This window comes from Procambarus clarkii, chromosome 2 (assembly GCF_040958095.1).
Source record: "Procambarus clarkii isolate CNS0578487 chromosome 2, FALCON_Pclarkii_2.0, whole genome shotgun sequence".
NCBI classification, from domain to species: Eukaryota; Metazoa; Arthropoda; class Malacostraca; order Decapoda; family Cambaridae; genus Procambarus; species Procambarus clarkii.
The window spans coordinates 40,621,056-40,648,081 of record NC_091151.1 but is presented as its reverse complement, the minus strand read 5'-3'; the positions used below and the strand labels follow the sequence as shown (position 1 = coordinate 40,648,081).

General features: G+C 34.5%; 1 protein-coding gene across 1 annotated transcript; it reads right to left on the bottom strand.

Annotated features, from left to right (window-relative positions):
* Positions 1–4,440: 4,440 nt before the first annotated feature.
* GCS2alpha (glucosidase 2 subunit alpha) lies at positions 4,441–26,738 on the bottom strand. Its single transcript, XM_045748657.2, has 17 exons — positions 26,627–26,738; positions 24,206–24,292; positions 22,954–23,190; positions 21,481–21,654; positions 18,164–18,379; positions 17,698–17,860; positions 17,198–17,389; positions 14,286–14,425; positions 13,327–13,514; positions 13,085–13,179; positions 12,058–12,204; positions 10,502–10,759; positions 9,651–9,819; positions 8,418–8,644; positions 7,750–7,920; positions 5,907–6,063; positions 4,441–5,528 (listed from the first exon to the last, which is right to left on the bottom strand). The coding sequence occupies exons 1-17, from the start codon at positions 26,719–26,721 to the stop codon at positions 5,407–5,409; spliced, it is 2,838 nt and encodes a 945-aa protein (XP_045604613.2). The 5' UTR covers positions 26,722–26,738; the 3' UTR covers positions 4,441–5,406.
* Positions 26,739–27,026: the final 288 nt, after the last annotated feature.

Here is a 27,026-nt window from a genome sequence, read left to right as displayed (position 1 = left end):
TATATTACCAACCATAAAAGGTAAACTTTATATACTAGTCATTACACTGTACTTTAAAGGCACAACGGCGTTTTTGTTTCATAATTCTGTATCTATGCATTAATATATTATAATTATTTAATGGGAATTAATTATGTTTGAGTCTGTTAATCCTTAAAAAGCCAGGCATTTGGCTGCATCTGTCACTGACATAATGCCACTTAGAAAAGTATTCCTTAACTGCTGGAACTTATTACAATCGAGTAAATAGTGAGAGGGAATGTAAATTCACAATAACTAAACTTTCTTCTTCTGTCATGTTAATCCCTATCATCCCCGCATATGCTTAAGTCTTTAGCCGCAGTTTTGTGTCATGCAATCTTCAGCCCCTGGTGGTGTCTGTACCTGGCTGGCTGGTGCTCTGTACCCGGTAACATTTCTATACCAGGTAGCTGATGGTGTCTGTACTGAAGGCTGGTGCTCTGTACCAGGTAGCTGGTGGTGTCTGTACTGCTCTGTACCAGGTAGCACAATGACCATCTTCTTGTCATCTTAACTGGAGACTTCATCCAGCAGCACACATTGTTAAGGCTGTACAATTAAATGTTATACTAAATATATCACCAAGAGGATTTTAAAATAGCATGTGTATAAAATTCTTTATTTTTCTACATATTGTGCACTCATATACATCTGGAATGTGTGAAAAGTGGCAGACACTCACACAACAAAAATTTATTAACTGCAAGATATTTCTTAAACATAGCTTCAAATATTATATCTGAAGTTTATCCAAATAAAAAAATTATTCAAGTCTTGGTTGTCATCTGTATTGATATATACTGTACCTAGTACTTCTTCTTTATTAAATATTATTTAGATTAACTATTTAGTATAGAATAACCTGAAATCCTATACAGTATTATAAATTCTTAACCATTTGATATTCACAATATCAAGTAAAAAATATAATTGTTAATTAATAGCAGCTTATGTCATTTATTTTTCTCCTGATAACAAAAGACATGGGTGAGAACTATACATACATACATGAAAATATATTACATACATGACTGCATTTTAGAACAAATCACTTCAATTCTACCTAGCCTGTATTTTAAGATGAAACAATTTGCATACCCAACAATTTTGAAATACATTTCTTCGATATGAGAAAAATGAGCTAGTATACAGAGAATTTAGACTATGGTTTATAAATACCTTTATGGTTACAAATTTTCACTTTTCATAGAGGTTATGAAAATAACTGCACGGACAATCAATATATTCTGACAATATTTTACTCGTAAGTAATCTATACTTTATAGAAATACTAACCAAGTAATAACAAATGTCATTGTATATAATTTCTATTTAGTCTTTGCATTTCTACCCAGTTTTAGTGATTTGTAGACAATTGGTATTTATCTATTTTTGTATTTGTTAAGCTGTGCTATATACCTTTCACAGCTCATTGGATATTGATGGGTAACAAAAATTAAGCTACTTCAGCTATTGCCTTGCCTACATTGAGTTCCTTTTGTATTATTGTACAGTACTTTGAAACTTTACATTAGAAACCACTCTCCTGAAAACCCTAAGTTGATGACTAAATGAAATATTAACTGTGGAACTCCAAGAAACAAAAAAAAACTACTTTTCAAAAAAAATTAACTTCCTATAAAATTTTAATTTATATTTTCTTTCAAAATCTGGGTAATAAATATTTTCCTATCTAGTTAAACATATTTAAATACCCTACAAACCAACATTCTTTTAAATTCTTTGAAAAACTTTGAATAATCACATTTTAAGTACAAATTCATTTGTATATATATATATCTATATAAATGTAAGATAATAAGCAACATAAACCAACTACACTTCAGTAAGCACTCTAAACGTTACAATTGTTACATAGATAAATATAACTTACCCTAACACATACAGTACACCTATGAGACGTAAACAAATCCCGTACCCTTTGAACAAAAATGAATAGTGTATAATTTTTCTAAACTAAATTAAGATGGTTTTATGATTAAAGAACAAAAGTTGTCCAACAGAGCATGTAAAAAACGTTACTAGATGAACGCTATTTTATCAAAGAATCTAGTTTAATTCCTACCTCAATACTCTCTTACACATTACTGAAGTATGTTGGTAGGGAATGTAATAAACATTCATGAAAAACTTGTATAGGAGAGAGAACTTATGCAAAAAGAGGTGGAAAATAATTCTACAGAGCTGCTACTTTAATTCCTAATAATATTAACAATGAAAGCCAGAATTTTGGCTCAACACAGGCTGTTGCAGCCAAGTAACAAGCATTGTCCCCAGTAATGCTGGCGTAAATACCTGGGGGCCCTCACTTCTCAACATGTCTCTTTACAGTCCCTGCTGAATTAAGTGTGAAACTGCAACATAAATTAAGTTCAAGGATATGTTATTACATGCAATTGCAATAAGTATGCCTTTCTCATTATGCAAGTCCCAATACTTTACTGGATGACAATTTTTACAAAATATTCCAAGCTGCAGGGGGTGCATCATCATTTTCAAAGTTCATGACAGACAACTCAGTTAAGTGGCATACCTATCAGTGTCAATAAGTACAATACAGAATTACAGATATCTGGCCTTGCACTTCACCTCTTGGATATTTATTCCTCCCAAAGTGTTAATCTAGTACTCCATTATACTTCATGTTAAAACTTATGTTCCCAGTGAAAATCATTGTTTACAACCAGAACTTTATACAAATACTACTTTATAATTCAAATAAGAGGAGAAAGAGTCAGTGGAAATGGAAACGTGTTGGATGAGCATAGGGAGGCAAAAGAAAAGTATGGACTGATGGTCAAAATGTCTAAAGGTGGAAAGAAGCCTTCACTTCTGGATTTGACGTAGTGGTGTGCATGATTATGATGTTACCCAAAACTTTTTCCAAAGACAACAGTGTACAGGCAAGGGGCTCTATACATGCCGCAAGGACTGCACTGGGCAGTGCCACTTCTATGAGGGAAAATGAGGTATCAGAAAAGAATAGGTAGCAACAGATTAAGTTTTACAACTATGCATGTGGACATAGTCAGGAAGCAGATACCACAGAAGAGTACGGGGTGGGGGCTTTACTGAAGATCCAGGAATGTCAACATTAGGTCACAAAGAGAACATCCTCCAAACATATTTATTAAATTTCTTTAGTCATGAAAGCACTAGTATGAAAATTGTAAAGGAGTAAAGGAGCTAGCAATTATATGAATTGCCCACTATGACCTCTGGGTTTACCTACACTGCACTCTACTAGTGGTCTGCTCTTTATTTTGTTTACCTCTACTTGTGCCTTTCCATCTTTTTTTGCATATCGCCTTAAGCATCTTTCACTTGTGTTTAAAGTGCTCATTCTTTACACACATTCTCAATTTCCAGTGTAAGCAAGTAGCAACTACTTCTCTTTGAAAATAATAAAAATCATGTTAAATTCTTTCACTATATTTCAGGTGTTTCTCAGAAGTCTTTTTAACAAATGAAGGTCTTCAAAATACCAAGAGAGGATTATATGTAACTATCGCCTTAAAGAATAGACAGCTTCCAGATGGAACAAGGTGCTTAAAATATAGCACGGATCGATCACTTTTACGTTTCAATGCTTCAATTTTAATTGAAGACTGTTTATAACTTTATTGGTGCTTTATGCCATTAAGCACCAATAACTCGAGATCTCGATTTACCATTTGACAATTTATACTGAAAAATAATTTAATATACAAACTTATCCAAAAACAATTAGGAAAAAACAATTGTAGCTTTTGTTACAGCACCAAAAATGTAAACATTTGTAAAATGACAAAAATTTGCATAGGACATTATATGAAACCTATTGTTTAAGTCTATTGTTTAATAACCAATGAGAAACTATATTTTATGCAAATGGATATCTAAATATACAGTATTATGCCACACCAAGACTTGACCCATTTGGGTATTCACTAGATCACATTACCAAAATAGTACTTCCAAGTAGAATACTAATGAAGTGCATTTTTAATTAATATATCAATTATATGATTTCTGCTAGATAGTCTTTCATTAAATTGTCTCCAAATCTACTTTACTAGAATAAATTAGTAAAATTTCATCTTGAAGAAATATAATTAAAGGAATAGAAACAAACTGATTATGTATCCACCAAGCATAGTTGAAATTCTAACTCCACAGAAGAATAAAAAAAAATCCCAAATGATGTAACCAAAAAGCCATTCATAACCTAAACAACTGACTGTAGGAAACCTGGAGGCCCATAAAAGCTATGTTGAGCATGATAAATTTTCTCGTCTTTTCAAGTGAAACTGCTCACTCTAAATCAATAAAAGAATTCAATATTAACACCTTGAAAATAAAGCAGCCACCATGTATAATCTCCATTTTTGAGAAAGGTTTAAACACAAAAGACAGCACTTCAAATTACATTTTTATGAAGGCCCACATCACATAGCTAAAGAAAATTAATAAAAATGTAGTTTAAAAACATTATCTTAGTGTTCAGTGCACATGAACCTACAACAGGTAAGATAAATGTGTAACCTATTCAGAAAATTTCACAACAGAGCACAGACCCAATTGAGTTTCAGTCCCTTATTACAGGCAATTCTCACCCCGGGTGAGTTCTCACAAGACTAAATGATGTACATGATTAAACATAATCATGGGAAAATGAGAAATTATTGGAGGAATATCTTCAAACAAATTAGGACCACATTCTTCAAAATAAATGTGACTATTTAAATATTAATATATAATAACAGTTGCCATACAGGTGTTTCAGTTTTGCAGTTACTAAAATTTTAAATAAAATTAGAATATCTATTCTTCATCTTCCAGGTTTTGTTATATATTGCAATTTTGTGAAACAAATGCATATATACATTAATCTAATTAATACGTCTTGTTTGTGTACGCAAACTTTCTTCCCTTTCAAAGCTTATACAGTATAATTAATAATTATGCAGATACAACCCATATATGAATATATAACATATACCATTAACCTTCATGTGCAGATTTATTCAGCTATATTATAGAAGCTACATTTATACACCTCACAATTGTTACAAAAAATGTATTTTTTAACGAGTAAAAATGGTCTCCCACACATCCAACATGCACACAGTGAAGGGGAGGGAACTGTTCAACGATACATTTCACATGTACCACCACATCACTAAACACCTCACTGCAAATACAATTATGATAATAAATAATAAATATTATTTATTATCCATTTGATAATAAATACAATTATTTACTCTTTGCACCCTTGCATTAGATCCTTAACTACTTTACAAAGCAAATTTCAAGATGAGTGTCTTAACCCCTCCACAATCAACAACACAAGTAGCACTATATTGTCTAATAAAATCTCTCTCAATGGATGGTGACAGTGAATGCCTCATTCATGCTAACTCCTGGCTTACGTATGGTGAAATGACTAGCATGGGTGCCTGTACCACTTTCAAAGAAGCTCTCCAAATCACGCGTACCTAGAGCTGTGGAATAAACAAGGCAAAATTATTATTTGGGTAGGAGCATTAAATACTGTATTAAGTATTATATTCATGACACTATAACAATTGAATATAAGACATTTTAAACTTATCAATGTTTATATTATAAAAACAATGTTAAGGTTGTATACAACCAAATCACCAAGTTTCTTATCTACATACTCTACATACCATTACAGATATTGCAGTTACAAATTTTCTTTCCTTAAATTAATTCATATAAAAAAAATGCTGAGCTTTTTTCTATAGTATTATTTTTCTAACAGAAGTACCTATTAATTTTATCAGAGGTAATGCAATACACAAAATTTGTTATTAATGAATTACGACTCAGGTATGTACTATAAAGACCAGACTTACAGGCACTCTGTATAGTAACTTTGGATGGGCGTTTCTTAAGTCCAATTACAACAACTCGCTCCAGCCAAGATCCAGTCTCGTAAGTTCCAAAAGGATCTATCTTCTTTGAGGTCAATACTCCATTTTCATATGACAGAGCCAAATACAGGAACTTTCCCTAAGGAAAATTAAATTTAATGTTAAATAGGATAAACCATAAAATATATGTAGTCATCATTACATAGGTCTTTTGCTTTTCACAGAGTGGCACTAACTTGGAAATATTCATAGATGCCCATTCTTTTACAATGTCCTTCTTGGAAAACTATTTCAACCACATGCTAATAAAGTATCTAAACATGGCACCACTGCTGCTTCATAAACTATGTATCAAGTACTGTTCTGTACTGCATATAAATGTTTTCAACATTATGTTAGTCATTCATTCCCTTCCTATTCCACTTGGCTCAAGTCACTGTCATAACTTGTGCAATATTGATATACATATTACTTTTTCTTACTGTCACAATCTGCTCACCTTTACATTCTTCCAACTTCCAAATTTATTAAAAAAAAATTCTTAATCTTCACAATATCATATTGTTCATTCCTCAGCCATAAAGGTCACAGACTTTAGAACATAACAACATTCTTTTTCTTTACATAATAATTAAATCAATCAATCAATACATGCTTCACAGATTACCAATAATATACTGACTAAATTTTTCATGGCCATGATACATCAATATTTCACTTCCATATTTTAAGACAGACTATAAATTCAATACACATCTTCTAATTATGTCCCCCTTCTTATCACAATATTCCTATCTTGGACTTTAATTGAACCAGCCATTTGTATTCCTTGACATATTGTACCCCCTAACTTAGGTTCAAATTTCTCTGACACACTTCTCTATTTGCCCCTAATTTAAACATGGTAACCAGTACCATATTCACTACACCACCATTAATTTACTTAAATTCAGCTAACTTCTGGCAGTCATCTTGCATTTAAATCAACAACACTTTTAACTTACCAGTATATATCTCTACCATTTACTGCTAGAAGAACGACAAGCATACACCAATTCTGATATTATGGATTACATTTATTTAAATCTCTCCCACTAAACCATCAAACCAATGATGTTCACATTAGCACCTCACCTAACACCATCAAACCAGTCATGTTCACATCAGCGCCTCTTTTACTACTTCCACCCATTTGACTTTTGATGTATGCTCTACTTGTTTCTAATCATCTCTTTTTGTAGAGCTCAAGTAATGGACAAGTGAAATATTATAAACTTAAAGTTTTCCCAGGACAGTGGAAATCGGTGTCACAATCTGCTCACCTTTACATTCTCAAGTAATGGAGAAGTGGCATTTTATGGCAAACAGACAGTGGCATTTTTCTCAGGTCACATGTGATGCCTAGGATAATGATGGAGGGAGGGAGGGGAAGGGGGAGTTAATGATTAATGTCTCAAGATAGTGCTGACAAGCCTCAACCTGTTAACTGAAGATTGAATTAAGATCAGAGATTCACTGAAGGCTGCAAGCTGTATATAATTGAAGTGAGTGCAAACTAATGTTATCAGCTTAAGAATAAATTGCATTAGATGCCTGAGAAGATCACTGATGAAAAATTAGAAAAATTATGTGATATACACAGTGTGAAACATCATAGTTAATGGAGGAGGAGGAGGAGGTAGCTAATATTATAGAAGATGAAAAAGAGAAATCATTAAAAGCCAACTTCAACTTTTAAATACCATAAGGTGATTATCAGTAAAAAAAAAAGTAATTTTGTCAATTCCATGACTATGGTGTTGTTTATTACCACACTTTTCCTTACCTGTCTATAGTCATATGTATGCTCATCATCCATGTAAAGAGTTCCCTGAGCTTTTCCATTTGAGTCCAAAGCTACTGATAAAGTATAGGGGTCATCACGCATTAGTGAAGATGCACGTCGGACTCGATCTTTGCGGGGTATTATACTTCCACCTCTCTGATAAACTGGAATCTGTTTAAGTCAAAAGAAGAAACAAAGGTTATTTTTCTAAATAATCAACCATTTTTTGTTATATATTATTTTCCCAAATATCCCATTGAGATTTTAAGTAATCAATAATATGAGTTTGATGATGAACGGCATCACAGAATAGGGAATCAGGGTAAAAGACAAATCATACCTGCAATAGTACAAATACATTAACAAAACATCAGGGTCAAGTGTACAGTAGTTTTCAACTAGCTTCTAACAACTAATCCTTTAGTAGTCATTACAACTCAACTTGGGGACCAACACTACTGGTGCAACCAGACCCCTATTTATCTATTAAATTAGATAAATTTATTTATTTAGCAAATTTATCTATTTGCTCAAACCTTTTATACAAAAAATTCATGCCAAGCACTCCAGTGCTTGAAATTTTGAATATCTAAAAAAAAAAAAAAAAAAAAAAAAAAAAAAGCAAGATGGGAAAGGTTAAGAAATTAAAAAGGATATTAGCAACATACCTTGTCTCTGGGTGCAGACACGGTGGTGCTGCTGGGGCCGCTGAAAGCAGTTAAATCTAGTACATCATACCAAATTCCTGGTGGGAAATACACAAATGCTGTGGTTGCTCCTTCATCCACAACAGGTCTAACAAGAAGTGCTGAGCCAATCATGTGTTCATAATCAATTGCAAATGAAGCTTCATCTTCTGGGAAATCTACCCAAATAGGCCTCATTGGTGGAGCACCTGAAAAAAGTTCAGTCAATTTTAGTACAAAGCAGATGCTTACATTATAACAAACATTAGCCCTTTAGAGGCACAGAACTGCTCACCTTGGTGGTAATAATAATAATAATAATAATAATAATAAATAATAATAAAAAAAAAAAAATGACCCATTCATTCATCAAGTTTCTCTCATTCACTAGTATCAGGGGAATCGATCACCAATACATTCCAGCAAATTATCTATAAGCACCACTACCTCACTTCATAAAGACTAAGAGCCACATTAACCATACATTATGGTAAGACCACCAGGTGACAAGATTTGTTCTTGTATATATATTTTTTTATTATTTAACTTTACAAATATTTCACTACACTACTCTACTGGTAAAGCAAGTAAGTAATTATCAAAAGAAGGCACCAAGGTAAGGCAAGTAACAAAACCCTGTACTATATATGCAGTGCAGTAAATATGGGCCCTCTCAACATTATTTTCTATTTTTTTACCTGGGGTGTTGAAAGAGATCTAACAGGTCAAATAAAATTCCTTATGCAGCAAATCGGCTTTGCCTCACACTGTTCAATGAAGAAAATTAACACTGTATTCCCAACTTTAATTGAAATTTTATTTACTTATCTGAGCATTTCATATACACTTTTCTCCCTTCTTCTTACTTTGAATCCACATAACCCACTCCTCATTTCATCATTCTCTTGCCACTTCATTCTACCACAAGCTTACTCATTCTAATATCTGCATCATCACACGTGTGTTTGTTGCTCTAAACCAACTTTTATTTGCATCCATCCTCATCTCTAAGCTTCAACTCTTAACAGTGTTTTATTTCAAGATCACTACAAACTCTTGTTCTGTACTCAACTCCTGTACTCCAAACCTATAGGCTTTTCTTTGACTTCCTGAATCTTTTAGAGAACAGCATCATCCAACGTTATCTTACAAAGCACTATCACGCAGTCACTTATGTAAAACTGTATATGGAAACATCACAACTAGCTAATTTACCTGTAAGCTCATTTTCATAGAAGAGGGTATACCATAGGGGAAGATACTGATAACGCTGACGAAGAACATTTCTAATAATGCGAAGAGTTTCAGCATCAAACAACCAGGGCTCACGGCGCTTGGTGTCTTGATGAGCATGAGCTCTGAAGAAGGGTTGGAATGCTGCAGCCTGTAGGCAAAACCAGGAATTTGTTTTTAATAGTGAAATAAAAACTCATCACAACTTCATGCACAGGTCCAGTAATTATACTGTATAAAAGATTATTTTCCTGATATAAATATTACAAAATAATAAAAATATACAGTAACAACATTTCTTGCATGCAACATGCACTCAACAATGCACTCACTCATGCACTCATTCACTGCACACAAACTCCCTCACATAAAACCTAAACAGGCAACAAAAATTACAGATTTACTTCAAATACAATCACTAAATTTCAACCAAACTCTCATATGTAAAATGTTGTTTGTAATAAATACTCGTTAGCTGCTTCTACCCAAAGTCTAATTCCTCACTGTTTTACTTTGTACCACCAGCCATAAATGTTCTCCAGTTTCCACGAAATTCCTTCAATAACTTGCCTGTCCTTCACTGTATTACCTTTAACTTACTTCATTCACAAGTGTACATACAAGTTCTCACAAATATCAATATTCATGCTCGTTCATATTTTTTTCCCTATTGATGCTAAACTTAAAGAACTTGCTTGGCTATCAATATATTTTTGTTAATTTTGATAACCTCACACGCACCATTTGTTTTTATTAACTATGTACAACTATTTAATAGAAATTATTATTATCTATATATTAATGAAGCCATTAAAATAAAAAATTGAACATACTTGGTACCATCGAGATAAAAGATGAGAATCTGGATTTCCAAAAAATCCGCCAACATCAGCACCCACTTGCGTGATACCAGTTACAGAGAGAGAGAGCAGCATGGGCTCCGATATACGCAGGTGACCCCAGTCTGCAGTGTTGTCCCCAGTCCACACAGATGAAGTACGTTGGGTGCCAGCATAGTGAGCACGGGTCAAGATGAAAGGCCTTAACCGACCATCTGATCGACGCAATAGTCCTTCAAAAGTACCTTGATGCTGTGGAAACCATTTAAAATTTAAAAAAATTTAAATAATGAAGAAAACCTTACACATAATTAATATTTATAACTAACAAATTTATTACCTTTGGCTCAAAACATGAACAAACATGCATCTCATTTTTTCTGTGGGGGTTTTACATTCATAATAATAATGTGTAAATTATGCTCTTGGCTGCATTCTCCGACATCACAGTGACTTCCAGAAATCAACCAGCTAATTTCAATGCAAAAAAACGCAGCTGTTACAATACATCAAATACACAAATGTAGAGAACAAATATAGATTATGCAGGTCAAAAGGAATGTACCCGAAAACCAACTGTATTATCTTTTCAGAAGGAACCATTACTGCAGCCAGTATGCACATTTATTAATAACATTTCCCTGAGGATTTTCATTGCTATACATACTGCATTATAACCAGAACTGTTATTAACTACTGTACATAAATGAAAATATGAAAATATAAAAATAATGAAAATATGAAAATAATGAAAATATGAAAATAAATGTATGACAAAGGGACGAGCTTGTAAATGATGTTAATCCATTAATATATTTTAAAATATTTCAGCCAAATGAAAGCCCCAAACTCTGAAGAGACAGTCAGACACAACATGGCAATAATGCGTCAAACTATTTGATTCTCCCCTCAGCCTTGTGCCACACTAATCTATAACATTGACATATTTGTAAAGATAAAATTTGGACCCTCCTTGACATCTAGATTATTGTTGTGTTATTAGTTTTTAGCTTACCGAGTCAGGAGGATCAGTGGCTAAAATGACTAATTTATTCAGCAATTAAATTTTTTACACAATGTCTTTTTCTCTAATTCAAGTTTACAAACATTTATCAAAATTATCCTTTAACAGTTTAAATTCAAATGTCCAGATAATTTTCTTAAAGGTTACATGATTAGAAATGAGTTAGAGTACCTTTAGTGTACATTACTTGAGAATTAATACCTTAACCGAGTACGTACTTATTATTTAAACTTTGGTACAGTATTCTACATATTACCTTTGTGCAGTATTAAACTTACCAATGTAATGTGATTATTTCTTAAATTAATGCCTTAGTGTCTGGATAAAAATTTAGACTAATATATGTATGTTACCCAAAATGCTTACAGTTACTGCAATTAATTGGATTCTTCCTTTTAAACAGATACAGTATACAGAAAGAATATGTTACCCCACAAATTCTTTAGTTAGAACTTAGCTAGTTAATGAAGAAATGTGAACTTCAGCAATATACCAAAAATCACAAAAATACACCAAATCAACTTACAAAGAGCATGCCATAGACATTATGAATCTCCCGATGCTCAACACCTAGACCAGGATGAATGTTATCCTTCTGCATTGTGACTTCGGGACCATTAAACACTGATGGCTCATTCATGTCATTCCAGATGAAGGTATCTAAGGTTGAGCCCTGAAATAAATTAACAATGAAACTAGTCAATGGTTAATGCCTGGACTGTGACATTACTTTACACATCACCTCATGGTAATACAAAAAAATTGTTAGTGAAAGTCATACAGCAAAAAATGGAAAAAAACAATTACAAAACTTATCCTTCACATAGTGTTTGGTAAGTTAAAACATTGTGCTTGGAAACAAATTTTAATGCCACTGCCTGCATGTATACTGCAGCCTTAAAGATGCAAGTGAGAAACTAAGAAAATTCCCATACGATTCCATACAGGTAGTGATAAACATGGCTTACAATTTTCACACATACAAAATTCAGCAGAAAACCTTGAACCTTCAGGCCAAAGGATTAAAGTACTGACAGTAGAAACTGTACAGTAAACTTTACTAATATTACAAAGATAGACCAATACAAACACACTTTAAATATCTGTACTTTCACCCCCTCTGCAAAAAAAAAAAAAAATACTCCCACACAATTTTATTCAAACAAATTTGTTAATCTAATCAATGTGTCATATCATGGTGGTAAAAACATCTGGGCATGACTGCACCCCACCTGTCAACAACTGAATACAGTACACTGTAGTTACCATGGCAGCTGGCCAAGCAGGAATCCAGTATATAAACCTAGGTTTTAAGGCAATATTGTATATTATTCCTAATTTATTAAAAAAGATTTCCTCCATTGTTAAATTAGTAACAGTTTATAAAATAACATATTACAGAAGTATTTCTAAAATGATCAACTGCTCCCCTTACCTTCACCATTCTTGTCCCCACCGTACCATCCCACATCCTTATCCTAAACCCTTCCAAGCGCTATATAGTCGTAATGGCTTGCTGCTTTCCCTGATACTTCCCTTCCCCTTCCCCTTACCTTGTAACGGTCCAACATGTACGTGTCACTGTAGTGGTTACGGGTCTCCGGGTTAGTTAAGTCAAGGTATGACGACGAGCCAGGCCAGCACCAACCTTATATATAAATATTTAATCATGTCATTTCTGAACCATCTACTCAGTATTGTAAAAAAAAAAATTATAAATATTGAGAAATGATTTTATATCATAAAAGAAAGTCTTAAATATTGGTAGATACTGTCAAGCTAAATATTTTCTTACCATCATATTCGTTTCCCTCTTTTGTATGGACAAAGAGGTCACGGTCATGGTTTTCCTTGTAAAAGAAATAATTACTATCACGCTTGATGTGAACATCAACAATAGTGACCAGCTTACGGCCCCGAGCAGTCAGGTTGGCTGTCATCTCCAGAGGGTGTGGAAACTTGTTTTGATCCCAGGTGAAGTACCTAACAAATATTCAAATGTACATGTAAATATTTTCTCATAACTGGAACAGACAGTTCTTTTTACATTTCAGATATTCAAATCATCCATAGTTGATGTATATGAAATTCTATATTGAAAATGTTTACCATTAAGCAATTTCTACTATGGTTCATCTACAAACTACCAAACACATGATTTTCCTGTGTTATTTAATAAAGGTTACCAACATTTTAAAAGGACAACTGCAATGGAAGAAAAACTGACGATTCCTTAATTATTACCTTTTTGTTATGCCCCATTCATTCAAAATCACTTTTTTTGCAAGTCCTACTTGCAATTACTGTACATGGTAGACTTGGGTGTCTAGAAACAATTCAAAAGAGTATTTTACATTTATTCTATTGGTCTAATTTTATACCTATTCAATTGATTCTCTGAAATACTGCTGTGACTGTGTTGCTAAATTGCCCTAGTAATAACTTACCACGATGCCACCAAGTGTGGGAGACCCAACAACATTGTTTAACTATCACTAAATATCATTAACACTCTTAGTTCTATTTACCAGCCTTTACTGTAAAATATCTCTAACACTCACCCTTTCTCACCTCCCACATAATGAAAGAAAGAAAATGTAATTATGGAATACACACATGTATAAAGGAAAACTACATAAACAACTCAATGGAGAGAAACTAGAAAAGTCCCTCATTTTTTTTTTCTATATGTTAGTAACAGGAGTAAAATCCTTCTCAAAATCCTACATGCAATAATTACCTTAACTAACATACCTTTTCCCATCAGTGTGTTCAATATCAAGCCAAAGCACATCCATTGGCAAGTCATGGTTGTCAAAGTTTTCATTAACTTGTTGAACATCTTCTTCGTCATTATAGTTCCAGCGACATTGATGATATCCAAGGCTGAACATCTGAAGGTAAAGATTTCAATCTTAATTCTCGTTAAACTTATTCATATAATCAATGTCTGCATTACATTTTCTATAAAAGCCTCCTCTTGATATTTTATTATAGGCCACTGCAAATGCAATGATGGCTATTTAACAATGCATAACATTGGAAATTGATTAATATTAGTTAGTCCTGAATAAAGTTCCACAGACAGTTCTTGAATAATTGAAGCTCAATGATACATGGATGGTAGCCCATTCCACAAAACAGCTGTGCAATTTAACAAATATTGTTCACATTTTGAAATACCTCCCCCTACTCCTGCTCTAAATCTGATTTACTGTATCTGCCTAACACATTTTAAATTCACAAGTGATAATTTTCTTTTAAATGAATGAATGTGAATCCATTCATATTATTCCCCTTTTTCCCAACCAGTGAAGACCAGAGGTGCCATAGGCACACTCAGAGAACACTGTATAAACATCAGAGGTCCACGGTTGTTCAACACCCTACCAGCGAGCATAAGAAATATTGCAGGAACAATGGTGGACATCTTCAGGAGGAAACTAGATTGTTTCCTCCAAGGAGTGCCGGATCAACCGGGCTGTGGTGGGTATGTGGGCTTGTGGGCCGCTCCAAGCAACAGCCTAGTGGACCAAATTCTCACAGGTCAAGCCTGCTAGGCCGGGCTTGGAGAGTATAAGAACTCCCAGAACCCCATCAGCCAGGTATCAACCAGGTTCCCCAGGGTGATACCTACCCACCACAAGAAAGTAGGAAGGAGGTGATGGTAATGTATATATAAATAAAATCCAATACTGTATAGAATACACTATAGGATATTTAGCTCTATTACAAACATCCTAAGGTATTGTTAACAACTGATGCTATTAAGATTATCTCCTAGCTTTAAGTCAGGTACAAATGTTTTTCTGGAGTAGTCGAACAGTTGCTCTCTATAGATATCTGCACTGACATAGCTCCTCAGTTAACATCAGCCCTTGGAGGCCTTAATTGTGTATTGGACAAAAGAGGCAATTACCTGTCCCCTCAAAGAGTTTTGTGCAGGGAACAGGTGATTTTTAAGAGCAGCCTTACTCAAGAAACACACTGAAAGGAAGCAAACAAAACAGACAAATGCAAGGTTTACAAAGAAAAAGAAATGAAACATCAAAAGACTACACAAATGATCCACCCAATAATTAAGAGCAAACCCAGACCTAGTTAAAGATGACCACTGCCAGGTGGCAGAACCATTGGGAGCTGCAAAATCCTTCAACAATCCTCAGTTCTTCACCTTATATCCAATAGTTTGAATGGCTGCTTGAGTCGCCAGCCTTTAGGGTTGCCAACTATTTTCTCAGTAAGCGTTGCCCATCTTTTGTCTATTCTAGCAGCCTTCTTCTAAGCAAGATGCTTATCAGGTAACTGCCGCTTTATGGGTTTGCTTCTCCCGCATTTTTTGTTGTTTGTGACTTCGAGCTTGCATGGATATCCTGCAGTTGGCCCCTATGGTGTATAGGGATTAGGAGCTGAAGTATCTGGTGAACTCTACCTGTTCAAAGTTAGCCCCTCCTCCTTCCCTAGTTCCCTCTGCTGTGATACACCAGGTCCTTTGTCACACTCTACCCCTTTTACACCAGGCTTCGAAACATCTGAAGGTTTCAGAGTCTGGGCAGGGTTTAGCTGTGGGTGTAGCATGACTGCCTCCAGGGTTTTCCACTTCTATATCGACAGCTGAGCTGTCCTATTCTGCTGTGGCTTCGAAGCCTCCTATTTCACAAACAGTGTATTTAACTACAATCCTTTAGTTTTGGATGACGTCTCCCTGTCTGATCAAGTGCTGAACATACCTCTACTCCCAAGTCTTCATTTCTGACTTCCAAGGTTGGTGGAGGAGTCCGAGTTGGGTCCCTGGGTGCTCTTCAACCTTTCTTTTTCTTTTGTTCTATATATGGTAGGTTGGACTGCGGGCAGAGGATTTTACCCATCTTCTGTCCTCGTTTGAGCATGATTTCAAGTTGGCTCCTCCTCAGGTTCACTTCCCAGTACTTTTCAAATCCACAGATGCATTGTATTTGCAGAGGTTTTCATCATCCAACCTTTTGCCACATAAACTTGGAAACCAGCATGAATGTGCTTGGACTAGCACAAGTGAGGTATTGTTGATGAATACACAAACAGTGTTCTTTCATGCAGCTCCAGTTGGGTTTGATGATGTTAAAGTTGATTAGTATGCTGTACCAATGACAACAAGTTTCTGATGGTACACTGAGAAAACTGTTGTACATCAAATTAAGTTTAATCACTAGCAAATATTCACAATGTTGATTAAAAATATGATTTCAATTCCTCAATACTTGTTTCAACAATAACCTATAAATAATTACTTCAATTACTCTCACTGACTGGACAACAGCAAAATAGAAAGTTCATTCTCTACATCTTATTTCACCTCAGTCATGGTTTTCAATATGGTAATAATAAAAGAACTTGAATACTCAATTAATAAATATTTAAAGTAAATTAGTAGTGTTTACTCCCACTTGACCAATACAAGAAACCACTAGCTCCATTTCTTGTATCCATATATGGACTCAAATACACAAGAATGTACCCAGATCACGTTTCTTCAAGATAGTGTAGAAGATCTTCTCCACACTTTATGGAGACACTGATAAAATAGAAATCTGAATAATCGTGACTCATGTAATAATTCCCACTAAAAATATCCTGGATCATTCAGATTAAATTTGTAAACATGAAACAAATACAGGTATAATAATTACCGGGGGAAGATTGGTGTATCCAGTAAGAGCTCCATACTGCCTGAACACATCCATGGGACGAGGACCCAGCATGATAAACAGGTCTATAATACCAGACTCTGAGAACCAATGTGTAGAGACTTGAGGAGGGTCAGAGTCACCACCAGAGAAGAAACCAGCAATAGAAGAAACAACATTGCTGTCTGGTAATTTCTGTCAAGAAATGGGAGGAAACCTCAGAATACTGGACATGCACCTTAAGGATATGTACATAATGCTCCCACAAAATGAAATGAAATGCATTAATTCAGCATTCTGGATATAAAGTTGTGTGTATCAGACACTCAACTGTACAATTACAGTAACAAAATATTTGCATATTTTATTACACATCTTTATTAACAATACTCAATTCTGTGGCAAAAATCTGGCTACAAAATTCCTCAATTTATATGAAATACTCCCTTACCAATTTCTCAAATTATTATCCCTAACAATAAAAAAAAATACTTTCCCAGTACCTTAATGTCAACCCAGGTCTCTGCAACATTGTGCCAAAACACTGCAGCACTCTGTCTAGGAGTATGCGATATCATCACAGGGACCGAGCCATACAGAGCCATTGGATTATCCAATTCATATTCAAAAACATCCAGGTTATAGAGGCGGTATGGCTCCGTTGATCTGAAACAATATGTGTCTTTGTTAATAATTGTGTAGATGCCTCAGGATCGTAATCAACTAACCAAACTATCTATCATAAACAAGCTGTTATCAGTCAAAATTGTTAATGCAAAGCATATTAAGAGCCAAAAATTACACCAGCTACTGCACTGTACTTACTGTATTGTACACAAACTACTTGTACTGCCCTAGATATTTAGTATTTGAAATGCTTTTTTTAAGTTCTTATTTTATATATAAAATATATTTAAACATTGTTAGTTAAATTGGTATGGTATTTCAAGTGAATCCTTTATTACTCACGTAGTTTCTTTTAAGGAGAAAGAATCGGCATGTTCCGGGATCCCATATACATGCTTTGAGTTGATGAAGGAAATATCCATGCCCACAGAGGAAGGCCCATGAGGCTTGGAGTCTGTGTGGCCCTTAAAACTCTCCTCCCAAAGACCATTAGTGTCCTCTTCCTCACCAAGTGGTAAGGCATTTCCATGCTCTTCTCCTTCAGCAGGTTGGACATCGCTTGAAATATTTAATTATCTCTAATTAAAAGATCTTCCAATTGGAAACTTCAGATATACAAGAACTGTACAGTGGACCCTAAGCAAATGCATACTAATTGGTCCCTGCAATGTTCCAAATTTGTAAATACTTCACTTCGTTAATATTTTTTTGTGAAATAGTTTTTATTCTATATTATTGAACAATAAAGTATAGGATAAGAACATAAGAATGAAGGTAAATGCAGAAGGCCTATTGGTCCATACGAGGCAGCTCCTATTTATATCCACCCAATCTCATTCATAACCTACACTTGAAACAATCATGGGATCCTACTTCTATTATGTTAAGCAGTAATTGGTTCCACAAATCAACAGCCCTGTTACCAAACCAGAATTTACCTAGGTCTTTCCTAAATATAAACTTACGCAATTTATACCCATTGTTTTGTGTTATATTTTGTGTCGATACTTTTAATACTCTATTAATATCCCCTTTGTTATGCCCATTCATCCACTTGTACATCTCTATCATGTCACTCCTAATTCTTCGCCTTTCTAGAATTGTAAATTATGTTTCGTCAATCTCTCTTCACATGACAGGTTTCTAATTTGAGGGGTTAACTTTGTCATCCTACGCAGGATGCGTTCTAATGCATTTACATCCATTCTAAAGAATGGTAACCAAAATTGAACAGCATAATCTAAATGAGGCCTAACAAGAGCAAGCTATAGCTGAAGAACACCACCAAGTGTTTTATTACTAATGCTTCGAGAAATAAATCCCAGTGTCCTATTTGCCTTAGCACAAACATTTATGCATTGATATTTTGGTATTAAATTCTTACTAATCATAACTCCCACATCCCTTTTACAATCTGACTTTGCAATCTCAACAACATCTAGCTTGCATCTTGTAACTATCATCACAGTTTTACCTAGCCTCAAAACCTTACATTTGTCAGCATTAAACTGCATCTGCTAATCTTTTGACAAATTTCAAAACCCAATTTAGACTGTCTCGAAGTGATAGCGAGTCTTCTACCGTGTTTATTTCCCTCCCGATTTTCGTATCTTCGGCAAATTTGCAAATATTGCTACTCAAACCCTGAATCTAAATCATTTAAATATATATTATGAATAACAAGCCTTGGGGCACTCGACTCACAACATTTTCCGACTCCGGCTTAACTCCATTTATACTAACTCGGTTTCCTTTGGTGTAGTCATGCCCTAATCCAAACTTAATATAGCACCCCCATACCATGAGCATCTATCTTTTGAATCAATCTTTCATGTGGCACTGTATTAAAAGCTTTGCTAAAGTCAAGGTACACAATGCCACAAACCTTACCACTATCAAGTGCCTCAACTATGCTGGAATAAAAGATAGCAAATTTTTTATAGCAAACATGAACGGCCATTAGTAAAACCAAGTTGTTAATCATTTATTAATCTTCGTCAGGCCTAAAAGATAGCAAATTTTTTTATAGCAAACATGAACGGCCATTAGTAAAACCAAGTTGTTAATCATTTATTAATCTTTGTCAGGCCCTGGGGATTTGTTTGGCTAGAGTTTCACCATTTGTTTAATAACATCCTCCCTGGTAACTGGTCAACCTGTCCTCTTCCCCACCAATATAGACTTGTTGGCTGAAGACATGTTACGTTGCTCTTCAGTAAATGCAAAGATAAAATATGTATTTAAAACATTACTCATCTCTTCGGCATTATCATTTATGTTATCTAACCTGTCTTAGTTTTTAATGGACCTATCCTTTCCCTAATCTTTGTTCAATATAACTGAAAAACCTTTGGGATTTGTCTTTGCTTGCCCTGCTATACGAACTTCGTAAGTTTCTTTTTGCCCTCCTTATCTCTCCTTTTGTTAAAAGATTTCTAACCAGTTGGACGATTTCTAGTTCTAAACTGACTTCCCCATTCTTAATCTTTTTTGTATCAAGCTCTCTTTCTACCTATAAGGTTCATCAAATCCTTAGTTATCCATTTTGGGTCATTATTATTCGATCTATTCAATTTGTATGGTATTCTATGTTCCTATGCTTTGCTTAGAATAGTTTCAAATAAGTTTTATTTTGAATCTACATCAAAATCCTTTCTTATGTTACCCATCGCTAGGTTCACGTCTCGCTCTAAGACCGGCCCACCCCATGCCCAGGACTTTCCAATCTATTAAACCAAAAAGACTCTTAAGAGATATCTATACTGTATTACAGAACTACAGTAATTTGAGAAAGATATTTTAAACATTTAACATTCATCTACAGCATAATCTAGAACTACAGCATAATTTATAATCTAGAGCAAGATCTCCATTAATTAGAGCACATCACCTCCTGAAGCAATGAAGAAGAAAACCCTGAATCAGGTTAACAACAGGTAGTCTGACCAGACCAAAGAACGAGCCCAGAAGGGCATGAGACTACAAAACGGTAAGGGACTACTTGCAGGAAATCCCAAGAGAAAACGAGTAAGAGGTTAACGTAGCTTGGCCTACATTACCTGCAAAGGTGAAGGGTGGAGGTAGACATGATTGAAGTCTTCAAGTGGATGAACGGTATCAACAGGGAAGATACGAGTAATGTCTTGAAACTATCAAACCAGGTCAGAATCCATAACATTAAGCTGGAGAAGTTCAGATTCAGAAAGGATATGGGGAAGTACTGGTTGAGCAACAGAGTGTTCAAGAGTGAAACAGACAGATAACCAACATCATAAAGGCAGATGATATAACTAGCTTTAAAAATATGCTGATAGATACATGCTGAAAGGGGTTGATCTAAATAGACACTGTCTGGCCGACAGACCAGTTGCAATGATTCCTACTTCTTATGTTCTATACATGTACAATAGTCAAGTCTTTAGTTTCCAGAACTGTATCTGGTAAATCCTTATTGTGATGTATTTTTGGACAAAATTTTTTTTTGAGGGAGGGATGGTTCACGCTTAAAAAACAAATGGGCTTTTTTAACTGCATTTGGGCCCAAGTTTATCGAAAAGCAGAACTAAGAGTGCATATATATATAAAGTAAAAAGTAGTTGCATACTAAAGAAAAATAATAGTGTACATCAAACTATCATAGAAATCGCTTGAATTCTTACCTCTCTGGTTTGTTGCGGTACTGTTCAAATTTAAGAAGACCACGAGCATTAGTGCTTACAACAAGCTCATTTCCATTATAAACATCAATCTTTAATGGCTTAGCCTTCACAATAGCTCGATTTGTTCCAAATTTCACTATAAATCCATCCGAGGATCGGTCAATTACTTCAAATCTGTTCAATAAATACAAAAAAATTTATCTGATTAGCATAAGACATACAACTGATGAAATAAGTGTAATTAGCACCTTTTTGTTTATCATATATCGGTCACTAAAAAGTGAAGAATGGTTCTTCTATAATGCAATTCAGAAAAACTATACTGTAAATGTAAAAGTAATGTAGATATAAATAATTTATGATTTATGTGGAAACCCAGAAAATATTAATTCATTATATTTTAATCTTTAATTGAATTTAACCAGATCAGAAATTACCCAACAAAATTTTTATATTTACGGTTTAACAAATTATGCTCTTCATATGTTGCTCAGATAATTTTTGTCTCCTCAAGATGAAAATCCTAATCAAAGCAACCTGCTTTAAGGATTTCCTTTTCTATTCTATAACTTGTGACTTTTCATATTCAAAGCCCTCAATTGTCACATAACTGTACACACGGGTCAGCATTACCACTCCTTCAGGCAGCCATTTGGCCTCATCTATTCTAATCTTTTTCCTAACAAAGAATTTCATTACACCAGGCTCTTTTTCTTTTGATTCACCCTAATTTTAATTTCAACTGCCCAAATTCTTCTCATCAATCACACATTCCAGATATTTTAAATGATTGACCACCATTAGAACATCACCATTAACATTTGTTTCACAGAATTTTATTCACTTTTCACTACCATAGCATTACTTTGTTCACATTTACTTTAAAGCTTCCCTCACCCCCAACTTCTTACATTTGTATATCTTAATTTTCATTTTTTTGAGTCACAGCACTATCTTAATCCTCTGGCACCATACCATTGCCAAAGGATTACCATTTATTCACTTTTCACTACCATAACATTACTTTGTTCACATTTACTTTAAAGCTTCCCTCACCCCCAACTTCTTACACTTGTATATCTTAATTTTCATTTTTTTGAGTCACAGCACTATCTTAATCCTCTGGCACCATACCATTATTTGAAGCAAAATTTTCACTCACTCAATTCTTTTTGCCTTACTACATTTAATAATTCCTACATACACCTCAGCTTCACCTGCAGCTTTCTCACCTACTGCTAAACATATACAGTAGATAAAATGTTATAATTATTAATGTTTGCACAAGTTGAAAAACATGTACAGTATATGACAGCATAATTTTTCATTTATTTCCACTGTCTTCCAACAACTATTATTATTCCTTCCATCTTTAAGGGATCACCCCTTAATGACAAATCAATGACACCCATATCATTCATCATAAGGGCTGACATTTCGAAAGAAAACAAAGGCCATTATACCAGTACTTACGTTTCAGATTGACCATCACCAGTCAAAGCATAAGGATCTTCAAAACGCTGTTTAATTGGATTCTTCTCATTAATCTTGATACGAAGAGTATTATCTTTAAGAGGGTATATTTCAAGGGTGAAAAATACTCTGTTTTTCTCGTTCAATACATCTCCAAATATTCCCTCATCTGTTACACTCAATGTATTAGTAAGAAGAATGTATGGACTTTCTCCAGGCTTTATAGCACGGTGACGTCTGAAGAATAAACACAGACCATTAGAATACCATCATTTTAAATATAATTTATAAACATTCTGCATGATGTAAAATCAAGTAAACTACTGTGTATGCACAATACTGTATATTCAATTTATCTTATTACAACACACTGGAAAATGGAGTATTGCTTTAGGTTCTATTTATGTTTTTTAAACGAATCTTAAACTGAACATAATTTTTGGATGAATCTTCATAAGGGTAAAGGAATGAGGCATGCCACTGAAATCAAAATCACCAGCAAGTGGTAACGTGGAATATGAACAGGTTTTCTCTGTGTATGTGTGGTGCTTACCTCGTACAGGGTACAAGAATACTTTTTTTTACAAATGTTTTCTTATATTTATGTGTCAATGCCTGTCACACGAATTACAGATTTCATTATATGCTAAATTTGTGGATAGAAAATGGAAGGAAAATAAAATATTGAAATAATGTTTTATCCGAGTGAAAAGTAGAAAAAAGTGGACTTTTGTTAAGTCTCTGGAACCTAACTCTACTTTCCAATACAGTATTGTATACCATTAAGTTTGATTTGTGCATTTTGCAAGAGTAGGACAGCACAAATAAAGTGCTGCCTATATTCACAAAAGCATAAACAATATCTAATATACTCAAATCATCTTTATCCAGATTATTTATTCTAAAACATTAAGTCACCTTTGCCACCAGATGATCTTAATTAACACTTTCGCTCGTTAACGACGCAGTATGGTGTCAAAAATGAACAAATTTGGCCTGCTTTCGCACTTGGCTGCGGTAGGAAGGCGCGCTGCGGTTTTGGACATTACAGTATATGCATATACTCCCATAGGGAATTTCATTGTGAATACATTGATACCAAAATGAAAGACCTAGGATGAGATTTGAGGTAACAAAGTTGAAAAGAGTATACACATTTTATTGCTCTTGATGAGCGCTCACATAGGATTATCAAACATTGATTTATGTAAAATGAATGACAAAAAGACTCATAGATGACTACTGTACTTACTTGCAGAAACTGCTTTGCTGGCATGTTTTAAAATTACTCCTGTCAACTGCGCTGACCAGCGTCAACAACACTGCCGCAGCCGTTAGCCTGAAGAGAAAAACAATGTTCTAAATAAGTCTCTCACTACTCTATTTCCCCTTATTTTTAACAATTAGAATTTATTTTACTTATGATCCCTATTAACCCATAGATGACAGCTTGAGTTGCAAGATATTTTTTTCACTAAAGAAATGTTTGGAAACTAGATTTTGTTCATAAATCTCTATAATTATAAGATATGATATATCTTTGGATATTATTACCTAATAAAATGATAAGCCTTTTTGTTATAAATAAAAAATAATTTACATTAATATTATGGAACATGAGGCACCATCGTGCCCAAAAATATGTTAAAAGTTTAAGTTTGAGACTATTGCTAGTATTAATTTTTTTCATTTATCCATATTTCATGCATTTCCTGAATTTTACAACAAAATGTAAAATTAGGGTTTAACTACATAATTTTCAGATTTATTTAATACTACCAGTATTATAAATTAAATTCCAATTTTGTATACCAATTCCCAGACCTTTTGCATTTAAATTTTGTAATTTCAAGAATCAAAAAGTAGATTAGAAATGGACAGATATGTTTCCTTTCATCTGATGCATATTTTCACCTAGCAGTAAAATAGGTACCTGGAAGTTAGGTAATTGTCATCAGTTGCATCCTGGGAAAGGTCAGTAGTTGGCGTAGGGGAGGGAGTGAGCTAGATAAGGCAAACACTGTCTGTTCCCAACAAATGAGAATTATTACCTTGACTCAGATCCCTACATTAAACTGCATATGTCAATCATTCATGAATTTTAAAAAGCAAGGCCACCATTGTACTGTCTAGTCTAAGTGGATGAATTAATCAGTAAGAATCAAGAACAAAGTACACATGACAATATTCTGTGGTTGAGGTTTACCTTTAGACTTTATTATTTCTAGTCACTAATAATGCTGAATGTTGAAGGCAAATCTTAAGGTTAAAAGAAGTACTGTAATTATCAAAAGAAGGTGCCAAGCTGAGATGATGATGTAGCACCACTTATATTTAAAAATAAGGGAAAAAGATAATTAACAATAATATTTCAATAAAATAATATTACTTGAAGCTGTCAATTCTTTCTTACTCATCCTACCCATACAAGAAAATGTTCCACAGGTCGATGGTTCCCCACTCACTTTCGGCATTGTTAGGTTGGAGATTAATCCCCCCTTTCCCCCCCGTTACCCTGCTCCTCTTCCTTGTGTCTACTGTCTTGATTCTCTTGGACCTTATCATGTCCCTCTGAAGGAATACCTTTTCATAATCCACTACATTTTGCTCTTTTTTGCTAGAATTTTCTGATTATAGCCTCATTCATGAACACTTTTTATCAAGAATTCTATCTGAACTTTTCAAGAATGTTAGCCCCCAAGATAAAATCGTGCAGTACTTAACTCATTACATTTTTCTGGTCATTAACTATTCTAGTATGTTATCATTTATAGAGGTTCCAGTAGAACAGTTGGGTTTGTTCTTAACTCTCAATCGAGGATGGTGCGGTTCAAATTCCTCGCAGGACAAATGGTTGAGCACATTTCCTATTATCTATTATTATAGAATGAGGGGTGGCTACAGCAATGGGCAGTGTACACCCCATCAAACACCTATCACCTAATGGGGCTGTTCATTTAGCAGTAGGTACCTCAGCTTGTTGAGGGGTTTCATCTTGGGGAAGGTCAATAGTTTGACAGTTTGACCTGTGGGGAAGGGGATGCCTTAATACAAGCCTAACATGTATATACACACTGGCTGCCTGTACCCCAACAAAATTAATTACTGTATTGTTATTCCATGTGTTTGTAATTTCTCTGCCAGTCCATCATGTGATACCTTAAATGTTTTAGGTACCACATGATACCTAAGGTCCATGTATACTAGAAGTCCTTTGTCTAAATAGCTGGTTACCGTTTCCAGAATTATGAGCAGGTTAGTAAGGCAAGATTTATTTTGAATAAAACCATGTTGACTTGATTTTACTAGATTATGTACAATCAGATGGTGAACGATACCCTTCCTAAGGATTGTTCCCATAGATGTTACACTAACACCATGAAGACAGCTTAACACCCATCTCTCAACACGTCAAAGGAAATGATATAGCACAACACCAATCTAGTGCAGTCAAAGTGCCCTCTACACGTAAGCTGTCTATCCTAGAAGTAGAACTTTCTGACACCGGTAAAACATCCCAATAATGTTATATTTAGGCCCCAACATAGTAGGTTTGTCACGGTTTTTGTTGCAAAACACTCGAAAGACGTAGACAGGTATGAAAGGAATCAAAATGGATGTAAAGCGAAGGAGAGAGAGGAGATATAAAGGGGGAAAACGTCATGTCACCCACCTCCAGAGCGTGGCCATGTTGTTGTTATTTGGAAGAAGGTGATTGGTCGCCAGCCCGCCCGGCTGCCTCGTCAAACGAGCACCTCTACTCGTCATACATGTTTTCCTCTCATTAATTTATCTTTAATCGTAAACATTATTAGTCGACTAAACTAAAATTTAAAATAAAATTTATTTCACATTTTGCAATAACAAAGGTAATGAAGATTATTCTTTATGGTTAGCATGAAGGGTTCTCTGCAAGTTGTCAACAGGATAAATTCTGCAATATTTACAAATTTACCTGAGTAACTCGTCGACACCAACCTGGTGACGTCTATTTCCATAACAAGCTAAATGATTGAATGTTTTAACAAACGGCAAAATTCCTTGGAATAGTGCAATATTTATATGATCATTTT

Coding starts and splice junctions, on each gene's coding strand:
- GCS2alpha (XM_045748657.2), bottom strand. CDS start 26,721: ATGACGAGTAGAGGTGCTCGTTTGACGAGGCAGCCGGGCGGGCTGGCG. Junction 17,861..18,163: donor TTCTCCTTAAAAGAAACTAC/GTGAGTAATAAA, acceptor ATATTGTTTCAG/ATCAACGGAGCCATACCGCC. Junction 13,180..13,326: donor AGAGGGAAACGAATATGATG/GTAAGAAAATAT, acceptor TTTATATATAAG/GTTGGTGCTGGCCTGGCTCG.